Genomic DNA, 13,989 nt, shown 5'->3' with positions numbered 1-13,989 from the left:
TAGTCACATATCAGAGACAAACTTCTTTCAAGCTGATTCATGTTGTTTATCACACAATGATGTTATACTTCCATACAGGATCCTGTGAGGATGGGGATTGGAACTAGATGATCTCTAGGGTCCCCTTCCAATCCAGACCATTCTATGACTAGGAGGATCTGCCCTTGGTCTCTTGCTTAAAGGACAATGCCACATGGTATTTGGCTGCTGTTGAGAGAGTCGGTGTCCGAACTGAGCTTTGAGCATGAGGCTGTGCCAAAGATCCCAAAAATTTCTGTGTGTGGGCGGACACAGAAGGAGGAAGAGCCCTAGGGGCAGAGGTTTGTGGAGTAGGAAGCACCTGGCAAAGTCTGCCACTCAGCAATGGTGTTGTCTGGTAATTGAGAAGCCCACCCAGCTGAGCTGTGTCACATTTATCCCCATAAACTGCAGACTGCAATGGGACAATCCTCAGCCACTATACAGCTACAGATACATTCAGATTTCTGCAAGTAAAAACTTTTCCACAGCTTTTCATAGGAACTTTCTACAGCCCAGGGGTGAGTGCTGAGATGTCTCCCACTGCTTCAAAAGAAACCAGTTTTGGTAAAAGACACTTTTAGTTGACAGTAGGCACAGTGAGCCTTCCTTTGAAGCTGACAGGAGCAAGGCAGTAGTAGGGCTGTGAGCATTACCTAACAATTTCTCAGGGCAGAAGCACTTCTGCTCAGGGATTTGGGAAAGTTCTCCTAAGCAGGCAGTATCACAGAACCCAGTTGCTGGAGAGGCACCAGGCTGTGGGCTGCTGGGAAGTAGCTGAAGAAGCTTTAGAGCCTGGCACATGTGAGCAGGGCACGGGTGCCACTGGGAACCTTGGTTATGCACGTGAGATCTGCAGCACTGCCTTGTGCCAGTGGCTTTTGCTGGTGTTTCCTCCAGTGCCTGGACACCTGAAAGCTGTGTCCCATGGGTAGACACCTCTGCAACAGCATTTTAAAAAATGCTCCATTCCTGCTGGTGTCGAGGCTCTCCACATCCATGGTGGTGTGGCCTCGGGCTTTTCTTCACAGGAATTTAAAGATTTCCTCTTAAAGTCCTTTGGGGAAAGATTTCCTCTTTCTATGCATTTTAGAGCATGAAGGAGACCTGAGCTTAGCAGAAACTGTCAGATAAAAGCATTGCTTTTGTGTGTCTCCCAGATATATACAGAAGAAAGTACCATTCTTGGCAAGGAGAGCTTTCTCTGAAAACAAGTAGATGCAAAAAAAAAATTATTATTTGGAGCCTGAAAGGCTTGACTTTGCAATCTCAGAGTAATTTTAAAGCAAATCTACTCTAAAGTTTGTTTTAACTGGGTTCTTTCATCACTTATCTCAACAAAAGAACAGTGGCCAGGGCTTTCATGTTTGGTAGCTCATATTGCATTTATGTTTATGTGTCCCGCAGTCCCCCTCATCAGTAGGAAACAATAAAATGAAAAAAAAGAAATGAAAATCTGCTTCTATGCTGCCTGGTTTTGTCTGTTACTAACAGAGATTCACAGGAGAAGAGTAGCAATTAAAAGCTGTTGGAGTCACTTTTTATTATTTGTGAGACTAGGAATGAAATGCTAATAAGAGGTCAAGGTAGCAAAGATTTACTACTCCTGCCAGAGAAGCCACAGCCATATTTTCACTGAGATCACACAGTTTGCTGCTTCAGGGAGGCATCATTCCCAAGAGAATGCAATCAATGACAGGTTGCCTCAGGTGAGCATAAAAGCCATAGGACACATCAGGTATGAAGGTGTTTGGGAAAAATAAGCAAGGATCCATTCGTGTTGGTGGTAGCTTGGCCAGAGGTGTTTTATCTAGTGGACAAGAAGCATTTGAGACCTTCATAGCACAAAGAAATGCAAGGAGAAACTTGTTACTGCCTCTCTGTTAGGCAAATGATGAGCCATTGGTATTCCAAAACACCCAACCACCTTCATGGCAGCTGGCTTACAAACTTGCAAAGCAGGGTGAAGAAAGGGATGAAAAAGAACATTTCTGAAATCAGGAGCCACACATCTAGTCCCTGAAAAGACCTTGTCAAATGTCCCTGGGAGCTGTGCAGTCTTTTTAGGCCTTTTGTTTCACTTGTAGATCAGACAGATTTCTGCTGGCTAGACTTATTCTTTATTCTGTCTCCTCTCAGTAAAGAGGGAAAAAGCTTTTCCACAAAGTGCCACACAACATGAGAACTATTGCTCACCATAGTAGCACAACAAACTACACCAGAAAAGGCTTGTCTTCTACTTTATGTGGTATTTCAATATATATTAATTATAATTCTATGAAATACTACTATAATATCATGGAAATAGAAAGCAAATATTGCTAGTAGAATAGTTCTGATCCAAACTGTTGCACCTCCCTTGCTTACTACTTCAGAAGACCAAAAAAAGGCACAAAAAAAGACACAAATACTATTGAAGGATTTTTTTCCCACTCAAGTATTTAAAGTTTTTCTTGTCATTGCTGCTACAGACCTAACCATAAAACCAGAAGATTAGCTTCACTGAGCCAATCTAAAGATCCAATATCCTGTCTTTGGCAGAGAGCAATGACAGATGCTCAGAGAAGGAATGTAAGAAATAGCACATTTATAGAGTGATCTTTCCCCCTGTATGCACTAGCTGTTCCCAGCAATAACCATTTAAGAGTTTGCTGCGCCAGCCGTGGCATCCAGACCATCATGTTTAATGAGGAACTCCTCTCACTGCGCTGTCACCAGGTTGTTGTAATTAGGTCCTGAGTAATTCCACACCAGCTGGAGCTGGGCCGAGTCCAGATGCCTCCTGAAAAGGGCTCCAAGGGCCAGTCCCTGGGGCAGACCTCCTGCAGAAGGTGGAGCTGTGACTCATCCACTCCCAGGGTGGTGGGTGACTGTGCTGAGACCCAGGCCAGCCTCCAACACACCCTGGGCACAGGTGCTCTGATACCCAGTGCTGTTCCTTGGGGTGAGATGGCAGTTGAAGAAAAAAAGAAATAAAGGAAGAAATATGAAACACAAGCCTTTCCAAGAGCCTTCCTGAAAATTTATACTGCTGGTAAGATGTAATTTTGCATGTTTCAGGAAAAAGAGGTAAAACCTGTGTACACTTCCCTATGGTTTACCAATACAGTTTTCCAGGAACAGTACAGCCTTCTTTGTGAAGGTGTTAAGTGACTGAATGAAGGTGATGGCTTTAAACTGAAAGAGAGTAAATTTAAATTAGGTATCTGGAAGGAATTCAGTGATGTGGCACTGCAGCAGGTTACCCAGAGCAGTTGTGGATGCCCCTTGCCTGGAAGTGTTCATTGTTTGATGGACTTCGAGAAACCTCGAAGGTGTTCCTGCCCATGTCCCTTCCAAACCATTCTATAAGTCTGTGATTCTTGTTTCACCCTGCTGTGAAAAATAAGGGAGGAAACATGTACAACACATGAGACAGCAGAAAGCACCTTCAATTAGAAGTCTGTAATGTTAGAGAATTGCTGCTTTTGCTTTCGACATCTTTCACCCATTGCTCTGTAACAGAAAAGCTCCAAGAGAAACCAACCTCATTTTTTCCACTATCTCAACTTATCCCATACTCATTTTCAGTGGTTCGTGTATATCACTCCTTCTCACCTGACTAATCTTGACTAATTCTCTCTGCTGACAAGCTTGTGCATCTTCAGCCAGATTCCTTTGTTTGAGGAGAGCACTTTTGTTGAAGAGGTTCATACCTGAAATAAAGCAGGGTGTCACAGTTCTGGTTCTTGGTTCCAGTAATGCCCTTGGCTTTCAAGCAGCCTGAAATACCTGATACACCATCATCTACAAGATGAAATGTTTTCCCTTTGTGCTCTAAGGAATTAATTTTCCCTCTGACTATTAATTTTGCAGTGTACTGTGCACTCACTTGCAGGTGTTAGTGAAGATAATCTTTGTGCCAATTAAAGCTCTGACTTGGCACAGAGATGACACAGCTTTGCAGGTTGCTTTTCTCCTGCCTGGAGAACATATGTTTCCCTCTTATTTCCACACCTCAGCTTTGGGGACAGCACTGTGATAAACAGTGGCACGACCTGTCTTCCTGAGCTGTTCCCTAAGATTTTAAACAGAAGTTGCTGGAGACACATCTGAGGTAATGGTTGTCCCTGATTACCCAGCCTTGCGCAGCTGATGAGTGAACTCACCCTTACTTCCATGTGTGAGTCTGGTCCCAGTATGGTCCCATGTCCTTTGTAAATGACCCCTAAAGTCCATGGGCTGCCACAATGACCCTTGAGTTGGGTACCCCTTTCACAGCTGCACCCCTTGCTACTGTGACATCGCTGGCACCTTAAGGACCAGACCCATACCAGCTAACTACCAGTTAGTAGTGACAAAGCAACAGCAGGCACCTGCAAGGCCCTGCCTACTCACTCTAAAGATGGAAAGAAAACTAAAATATGCAGGAAAGCGCTGTAAAGATTTCCTGAAAAATTATTTTATGCATCTCGCATTCTACCTTTGCTGCTGTCCACTGCACAGCTTTAGGATGTGCAGCCATTGCAGGGCTTTATTACATAGACACACTCTGGGAAAAAAAAACCAAAACCCTCCTCATCCTCTTCTTTGTGTGTTGAAGAAGGTGATGCATGGGAACAGGTTGCCCAGAGACACTGTGGATGCCTTATCCCTGGATGTGTAAAAGGCCAGATGTGATGGGGTTTTGAGCAACCTCATCTAGTGGAAGGTCCCAGCCCATGTCTGGTGGCATTGAAGTAGATGATCTTTAATGTTCCTTTCAACCCAAACCATTCTATGATTCTATGACCTTTCTCTCCTTCATCTTTCCTCTGTGCCTTTACTGCCTCAATCCTTTCACCACTGCACAACTCTAACTTTGCTGCAGCCTGCTTGCATTTATCAACAGAATGATCACAGAAATTTCCAGCAATTCCTCCACATGGGCTGACCCTCAGCTACTCCTTCCCAACTAAAGGTAGGAAATGGAAAGAAACAATAGAAGATTTTTACACTGATTTGGATTCCAGATTACATTTCCTGCTGATAGGTATCCCACTGCACGAGGAAAGAAAAATCTTTTTCTCTCATTGCTTCCCCAACACACAAAAGCTGAGCAATGCAGGCAGTGTTTGACTGTTATGCCAAATGTGAAAAACAATAATGATCTAACCTGCCCTCACTGCAAGGTAGCAGTGCCTTGTGTGCCCACAAGGTTGTGGGCTGCTTCCTGGGCACCACCTTGCAGTGCACTCACAGCAATTTCCAGATGAAGATGTGCATTGGAGTTTTCAAATGAAATTCACACACAGTTCAAGCTGACCAATCCCTTGAGAGTTTACCCGGGAAATGTTCTGATATGGCAGAAAGTCTTGTGGTTCCTGTTAGATGAACCCTTGAGGAGGAAGCCCAGAATGTAATTAGAAGTGAAGATGTGGGTGAACCACAACTAGACAAGTCACTGCACACAGCTGGGAGCAGTGCACATCTGGGCATCTGAAGTGGAAATGAACCACATTAGTCCAAAGTCCATTGCATCTGTCCCTTAGGAGGGACACCATGGGCTGACTGCAGGTGCAGGGAAACTTCATGCTGCTTTTAGTGGACACTGTGCACCATTCTGTGCTTTTCTTCCCCTTTTTCCTCTTACCGTAAAAAATGTTAAGAAAAAATTACCCCAAGCACTTGCTGTTTTCTTGATAAAGCACAGAAAGCAAGCTGTACTTTCAAATATTTCTCAAAATAATTAACTGTCCATCAACAAATATAATCTGTTATGGTATTTCTCATCTAACTATAACTTGTAAGTGAACATATGTGGACATTTGCAGCCAGGAAAAGAAAATCCAGAAATAAAAAATAGGCATCATGAAAAGCAGGCATCACTGTTCAAATTATTGAGCAGAATTTCTGTGTCCAAGAAGTGAAACATATTTATCTTGTGGCATAAGGCTTTTGGCATCCATAGATATTTGTTTCTTCAGCTTTAGTATCTGGATTTTGAAAATGTTCTCACTCCTGAATTTTCCTGAGAATTGATATGCAAATTTAAACTGCATTCCATCTGACATGCAAATGTCATAGCCACTGGAGATACAGAAAATGGAATGCTGTTACTAACTCAATCTCCTATTACAACTTCTGTGCAAATTATATACAAGTGGGAATTCAAATGTCATTAGTTTCCCAAAAAGTCATGCTTCCACAAACAAAATCAAGCAGTTTTTCTAGAAGTACTATAAGGTTAATAAAAGGTCACTTGCTGTATAATGACAGTAGAAATACCTTGTCACTGCAGTGTCTAACCCCTCTACGAACCAAAATAATTAAACCAATATTAAACCACTACCACAATGAGGATCAAGCTACTTTATCTTGTGTGAATGTGCGCAGAGACCAGTGTAAAGTAATGCCAGCCCTCTAGTGTTGAAAAGGAGTTTATGTTTGTCATACTTCTGTGAAACCTTGATAGAAGGCTCAGCTATCAGAAATTGTTTGAAATGGTCCATTTTTGGCAACTCTGTCCATCTCCAGGGGAATAGAATGTTTGATTACAATGGGGGTGACTGATCGTATATTAAAATGCTGTGGTTAGATTAGCTCAGAAAACAGGTCTTGGAGATTGTATGGAAATCTGATGAAAAGCACTGATTTAGGTAAAAATAGAAAGGGTTTGGTGAAAGCAATCTGAGCCTAAGTTGACTGTTGGTGTATAGATGTGTGCTTTGTTCAGCCCAGTCACCTGAGATAAGGCAAGGAGCGTATCTCAGCAGCCATAGCGTGAAACTGAGAGGATGTGCTGCATGTGCTGTGCCAAGGCTGGTAGAAATATGGGGGATTAAAGAGCTGCTCACACCCCATCCAAGGACTGCACGAGGTGGAGGGAGTTACACCCAATACAGACTCATCTGAAATGACTCCTCATGGGTGGTTCTTGGTATAAATTGCCCCAAAATGCCCAACAATATCTTGTGGCAAATTGTTTGGAGTGTCACATGGCAGAGCCAGGACTGCCCTGGCACTGTGTTCCATGGATGCTCAGGAAGCAGGGAGGCAGCTGCTCCTGAGAGAGTTTCTAGTTATCATCTCAGCTGCTGCCAGAGACCATAAGAAGGGTCTCCTCAACACAAAGGACTTAGCACCACATAATTAAAGGTGCGGGTATTAAGAGGGCTGATGTGTACACCTGTGGGAGCAGTCTTGCCATTAGAATAAAAGCAAAGTTATTTGAGTTTAAGCATAGATCAATATAAAAAATCTTTAAACTGAAATAAGCACTTCCACAGGTATTCAAAGTGATTTAGAGAAATCAATTTGCAATAACAGGTTAAATTTAAGCTGGTGCAACTTCCTCACGTAGATAATCCCTTACAGATACACAGTGAATTGATGAATGAATATGAAGTTGAAATACATCTCTAGGCCAGCATCAGAAAAATATTCTTGCTGTTGCTGATGCAATTAAGATGAAGGTTTCAATACCTGGATTTTTAAATCTGGGGAATTTTACAGAACTCAAAAGAAGAAGCAAATGGGGGAAGAGTAAACTGGTCAAGTTTACTTGACAAGAGCATTGTGGTGGAAGAGCTGGAGCCAGCTACAAACAACTGCATTTGACACCTTATTTTTAAATAGCCTCTAAAATAAAAAAGGGAAAATCCCCAAAACCTAAAACCCAATGCCCACGTAACTACTTTGTCTTTTTTTCCCTTTTTTCCCTTTTTCCGTTTTTCTTCTTTCTTGTTTTCTTTTCTTTCTTTTTTTTTTCTTTTTAATTTTTATTTCTCTCTGCTTTTAAACGTGCAGTGATCAGATTCCCCAGGCAGTATGAATTCAGAAAATCAGAGAGGAGAAATGACTTGATCTGTATGACACATAGTTCTATTGAATAAGTACTGAGAGAAAAAAAGCAATACTTACTACCCTTATAAACTGGCATCATATACATTATAGTGAAATCATAACTGTTGAATCCCTCATTTTTTGGGAGGGCATGCTGAAAACGGAAAATATGCTTAGACACCGTCCACCCTATATGAAATTGGACAGCAAAACATAAAAGGAAACTAGAAAATGGCATGAGAGAGGATGTAACATCCAGGTTCTCTGCCAATGAACTCACTGACCAACTCTCTACCTTTGGGGGAAGATGTACTTGCCAACAGCAATCCCACCAGAGTGACTTCCAGCATGTGGAGGACCCAGTCAGAACCTGACTGCCCAATTCTCTAGGAGACACTGGTATGTGCTGGTATAAATCCATTTGTTTCCAACCTCACAAAAGTTTTCCTGAAATAAAGTTTTCCTTTTGGTTGATGCCTGAATTCAGAAAGAAGAAAAGGCTAATGTCAACAGCTCTTCAGGTTTTGGATAGTGTTTGGGGTTTTCTTCTCCCTTTTCCACACGCACTAAAGACATTTCTTGTGTTTCCAGTAAGACACCTATGTATGAAACACACTTTTGTAGGTGCTCAGGTAATTCACCCAAATTCCCCAGGAAGATATACAAGTCAGGTAAAAGTATGAAACCAGTAAGGGAACTGGAATAAGCATCTGAGACAGGAACCTGTGGAAGGGGGATAAATTGCCACTGCCCATACACTTAGCTCACTGATGGGTTAATAAATTCATCCTTAGAGGTTCTTCATTGAGAACAATGGGCAACAGCTGCTAATGGGGTCTGACACCAGCGCCCTTGGGATGAAGAGGAAGGTTAATTGAATTCTAGTGAGGCTCCCTTTGTGTTTCAGAGCAATTGAACAAACCAGGGCAGCCAACTTCCCAGCATCAGCCTATGCATTGTGGCAAATTCATCTGTAGTGTGACTAAATTGCCTTCAATAGCAGGAATGAATTCGGCCTCTGAAAGACAGATTCAGAGAGACTGAGATAATCCTATTGGAAATTTCGATTGACAATTCAGGCCAGTGTTTGTTTTTGGTTGTGGAAGTATTGCAGAAGGAATGGGCATTTTGTATGGGAGGTTGCTTGCTGGTCCTCCAAATGTACTCTTAAAACAGTGCAAACTCTTCTACTTCAGTTATTCATGGACACTCTAATCTGCATGGGCATGTTGTGAATAAAAGAAGAGAACAAAATAGATTATTCTCACAAAGTTATTCACTTGCTCTTGACATTTAATCTTCTTTGGCTTCTCAAAAGCTGTGATACTGGTCTTTGAATGCAGACAATACTGAATGTAATGTTATTTTGAAGATGTTTAAGCCCGATTGCTCCACATTAGTTAAAACAAAGATGGTATTTTCAGGTTGTAAATGCATACTTTATGTTTTCAGTTCTTAATTCAGTTGAATGTCTTCCAAAAGCAGATGGTTTCAGGTTATTAGTTTCTTCATTAAAAAAGTGATTGTCTGAAATCTGACCTGACTTTGGAATGATATTGACATACATCTTTGTTGTGTGTTCTCAGACTTCCCACAAGCAGGTTTTTATTTGAGCACTGACAATATACACTACAGTTTTTCTCCAACAAAGCCATGAACACTTTTATAACTTGCTTCCTATGAAACAGATCATTCTTAGTGGATGAAAAGATGCCTAAACAACTTCCTTTTTTCATTTGTATAGGGTGACTCTGCAGGTAATAATATTCCCTGAACAACTTTTTGTTTACCTTTGCTTAGGATCTATTCCTAAGGCTTTTCTCTAAGGCTGTCTGGACTCTCTGACTTCCTGACACACTGTTTCCTCTTTGTGTCTCTCCATTGTTGGTGCAATCTGTTTGAACTCCAGTCATTCTTCAACTCTCTTCTCTGCTTTTCACCTTCCTGTGCAAATGTGCATTGGTTTCTCTGCTGCAGAGTAGGACCCTCTTTAGTTATGTTGGCAGTGCTGTGCAAGGGAGGTTTTTACCTTTAACTGGTTGCTTGTGTGCCTGTGTGTATATTATTTTAATATCTTTGTAACTTCATTCCACTTCCTATATCTGAAAAAATGGTGCACACAGACAGATACACACACATATATATCCAGGCTCTGAAGCAAAGAAAAAGTGGGTTAAATAAAAATAAATAATGAACAGCTCTATTTAGTGCCATCTTTTGACTGAGACCCCTTGTGGCAGTACTGATGAGGTCAGTTGCTGGAGTGAAAAAAAACCAAAGACCCTCAATTACAAGAGTTTGAAAGCACCTCTACATAATCCTGTACAATCCACAAAGATTGTTACTATGCAGCAATATCATGGATGAGCCACATACAGCAAATACATTTACAATGAAAACCAGAGGGAGGAATATTGCTTAAAGCAACTCACTTTTATTGACAGTGTACTGGAAAAAATGTTTGCCAGATTTTTTAAAAAGAAGGCTTGCAGCAAGAATGATCTGCAGTTCAATGTATTATTGAACTGTCAAAGATACTCTCTTTTATAAATCCAATATTTATCTTTTAGTTATATATACAAAAGCTCAACTTAAGCACAAAACAGAACAAAGTAATGTATTCGCATATGAAGTTTTGTTGATGGTTCATGATCTATTAAACAAGAGAATGCACATATTCTTTTACTATAGAGTTACAGTTGGCTATATTTAAACTTAAATATACCCCAAAATACATAAACTCCCCACAAAATACAGATGAGTTCAATATGATTATTTTAGAAAAATAATCTAAACAATGTTCAAACATACACTGGGAAAAAACATTGACAGATGCCAAGAAAGCAGTATTTCATATTGAAAACTAATTTTGCATTTTTGATGAAGGCATCTGTGTGTTTTCACTGTTATATTCTGGCCATTTTAGATTAATATCTTGGCCAGAAAAAATGGCAAAACACTGGCTTTTGTCTGCTTTTAAAAGGATATATTTTTGAAGTGGTCATGTAAATAAACCGTGAGCCTCTTACAAGATCTCACATCAGGCCATGTTAGAGCAAACTATCATTTCCATAGGAAACAATGGTAACAAAAAGGTCCCAGCTATGCTATAAAACCTAGTCAGGGGCCAAGCAACAAAATCTGCAACCTCTTAGATCTTCCCTGAGGGAAGGGCACAATTTTACCCCACATTTTTCGACAGCTTTAGATTCTGAAACTAGCAAACATGGCTGTGTTTTGTGGCTCTCCTCTTCCACCTCCATATCCGTATAGCACTGGCCTTTCACTGGAACAGCTTTTATGAAAGCGATAGCTGCTTTTTCACTGGCGATAATGTAGCAATATTGGTGGCTGTAAAACAAGTGAAGGCCAACATGTCAAACAGGATGTGCTGGGATAAAAGGGACAAAGGTACTTGGCCACAGCACAGCGCCATGCCTTACCTTTGCAGGCCTGTAGCATGAGCAGTAACATGGGTAAGTAAAATTCTACCTATGCAGGCAAAACTGAATGTATTTTTAAAGACATACAATACTACTTTGTAATTAGAATCCCCAACATGCTAATTTTTATCATGGACAAGAAGAAAACCTTAGGACTACACAAGTAAAATGGGACTCAATTAAAACAAAAATAATACACCACACATATATGTCACCAGAATATGCTGAAAATGAAGCATAAACCCATGTTTTTCATGTGAAAATCTTCTGCTGGATGCTTAAATGCACAGTTTTTCATGTATTTTTTTCCTTCCCCCCCATCCCATTTTCTCTATGAAAATCAAGCTCTTTGCATATTTAACCAAACCTCAAAGATATTTACATTTTAAAAGCCAATTCTTCACCTTCTAATTTTAAAGTGAATAATCCTGTATCTTGCATATTTTAAAAAAAGGTCCAGTGAAAGCTTAGAATTGTAATTCAGTATCTGTACTTAGTAAAAATACTTGCCTTGAACATGAAGTCAGTGCTGACCTCTTCAGGTCATTTGTGAACAAAATTTTTCTAAAGAAATGTTACTAAGAAAACACAATGAGAAGAAATACATTACCCCTGTATTTTAAAGTGTTGCCACTTTAAAGCATGGTAAAGGTCGAAGGAAAACACAGAGGTGTGTATGTCAAATTTCCACTATGATTTTACAGAACACGTGACACCTTTCAATGCTCTGTCTGCTAAAGGCAATTTAGTCTTTCTGGCTTTGTTAGTACTGCTATAGTATACAAGTTTCTTAGAGTACAGTTAGTACCTAGAGAAGTCAATTCTAACACAGAAGTGTGGGCTACACTTCATATGGCAGGAGGATAAGCATAAGAGAAAATTTATGACATTGATTTTGAAGAAATCATACATCGCAGCATCTTTAATTCTAAACATAGAAAATTAGATTGTGGTATGACTTAAACGCTTCTCAGATATCAAGAAGGTCCTCTCCACTCTCATCACTCTCCACAGTTAATTGTCTTGTCCACCATTTCTTGACTTCTGATCCACAGGAAGCAGCATCTGACATGGGATTCATTTTGCATGCAACAGATTTCATGGTTGAACGTCCACCAAAACGGAGGTTGACTGAAGACACTGAATGGCTTATTGGTTTGGGGGCTAGGAAATTAAACAGAAAGTTCAGAAAGTTCTGTATTAGAGTAGTTCTGCTTCTTGAACATTTTTGCTTAGAATTCAGGCATAGAGAACTAGCTAGACTAGGGCACCTTTAAACTGATTTAGTTCAGAAAGGGTAGGGCTTTGTTCTAATTTGTTTGTTTGTTTGTTTTCCTAGCTCCAGATGTTCACACTGCTCCCACTAATCTGCTGGAAGAGCAGTTTAACTGAGCAGTGCCTCATTTCCTTCTGCTGGGATAACTGATGCAAAAGATCTCTTCTTATCCAGCTAATTGCAACCTAAATGATTTAGGCAGTACTCACATGAGCTAACCTGCTGGCAAAACAGTGAAAGCAGTAAATGTGAGAAAGGGGGGTGGGGGGTGCTTTTAGGATTGGCAGCTACCTCTAGAAAATGATACTTTACAATGGCCTAGAGGTTGAAACATGTACAAGTTGCTGGTATGGCACTAAACCACATGTCTAAGTATATATGCCTCACAACTGATTCTTAATTATGCTATTCATGATCTTAAATACCTGTCTGCTGTACCGGAGGCAGACTACTTACAATACAGGTGTATTGTGCATGGAAATGACCCTCTTTTTTAGGACCCTGCTCTGAGGAATGTTCAAAACTGACACAGACAAGATCAGCGCTAAGAAAGGAAACCCTGGGCTATTCATTCTTTCAAGATTTCTCACTTGAAAAACCTGTGCAATTGACTACAGGAGTATGACTCCTCAGCATGCTTTCTCTCACTCTTTCTCTCTTTTCCAACAAAATGTTGATCTTTGTTGCTCAGTGATATTTAAATGGAAATCATGGATTGAAAGCTTTCTATTAAACCATCCTGTTTCTTGGACAAATACACTGGCAACAAAAATAGGGTCAATGGTAGTCAACAGAACAGCAATACTGTCCCTCCTGCTTCCACTTAGATGATTAGGGTCTGAACAATGGCAGCCTTTGAGGGCAGCACTCTGATTCAGAATAGAACTGACTGATGTAAATCAGTCCTGAACAACTGTATGAAAAAGTAAAAAATGTAACCACTTGCACCGGGCAAATCTTGAGCCCATCTTCCAAACTTTCCAAATTGTGAAGAAAGGAAGAAACTGCTTTATTCCAACAGGCATGAGGAGAGGAAAGCCCTGACATGGGTGCTAGCAGCAGCCAGGAGGGAGAATTGTGAACCATGAAGCCTTTCTTGGCCTTGTCATTACACAACAGCAATTTTGCATGTGGGGACTTTACTGATAAACATCTTTTACTTACCTGATGGCAAGCGCCATTGTCCAAACTTCCGCTGAGGTTTCCCAGCATCTCCAGTGTCTTGTCTATAGCCACCTCTGTCAGAAAGTGTTGGGCTAAGGAGCTGTTGCTGGCTACTTGTCTGAACAAAGAAAAAGGAATCTCATCATAGCTCCTCTAGGTAACCCTAGGAAGGGATACCTTTCTATTCTGTTTCAGGCTGTATCAATGAATACCAACAAAACATATTGCCATTGGTTAGGGCAGCATGCTTTCTGCTCTTTAATACCCCAGAAAACTACCACTAAC

At 40.7% G+C, this 13,989-nt stretch overlaps 1 protein-coding gene and 1 long non-coding RNA gene across 11 annotated transcripts in view; both read right to left on the bottom strand.

The window, feature by feature from the left end:
* Nucleotides 1-1,363: 1,363 nt before the first annotated feature.
* LOC135295339 (uncharacterized) lies at nt 1,364-4,369 on the bottom strand. Of its 2 annotated transcripts, XR_010357398.1 has the most exons (4): nt 4,167-4,369; nt 3,890-4,075; nt 3,616-3,713; nt 1,364-2,956 (listed from the first exon to the last, which is right to left on the bottom strand). It is a non-coding gene; the product is annotated as an uncharacterized LOC135295339 (long non-coding RNA). The 2 variants fall into 2 exon arrangements; XR_010357397.1 differs by lacking the exon at nt 1,364-2,956 and having other exon boundaries at nt 2,965-3,713; nt 4,167-4,366.
* Nucleotides 4,370-10,233: 5,864 nt separating this feature from the next.
* Nucleotides 10,234-13,989, bottom strand: part of NALCN (sodium leak channel, non-selective) — a 234,197-nt gene continuing 230,441 nt past the window's right edge. For all 9 annotated transcript variants that reach the window (XM_064408342.1, XM_064408338.1, XM_064408339.1 and 6 more), the window contains 2 exons: nt 13,705-13,822; nt 10,234-12,428 (listed from right to left, as the gene is read on the bottom strand). In XM_064408342.1, coding sequence (XP_064264412.1) covers nt 12,235-12,428; nt 13,705-13,822 — 312 coding nt within the window. In that variant the 3' untranslated portion in view covers nt 10,234-12,234. The remainder of the gene's footprint in view (nt 12,429-13,704; nt 13,823-13,989) is intronic.

This window comes from Passer domesticus, chromosome 2, assembly GCF_036417665.1.
Source record: "Passer domesticus isolate bPasDom1 chromosome 2, bPasDom1.hap1, whole genome shotgun sequence".
NCBI classification, from domain to species: Eukaryota; Metazoa; Chordata; class Aves; order Passeriformes; family Passeridae; genus Passer; species Passer domesticus.
The sequence above is the reverse complement of the archived record's forward strand: the minus strand, read 5'-3'. Positions and strand labels throughout refer to the sequence as shown.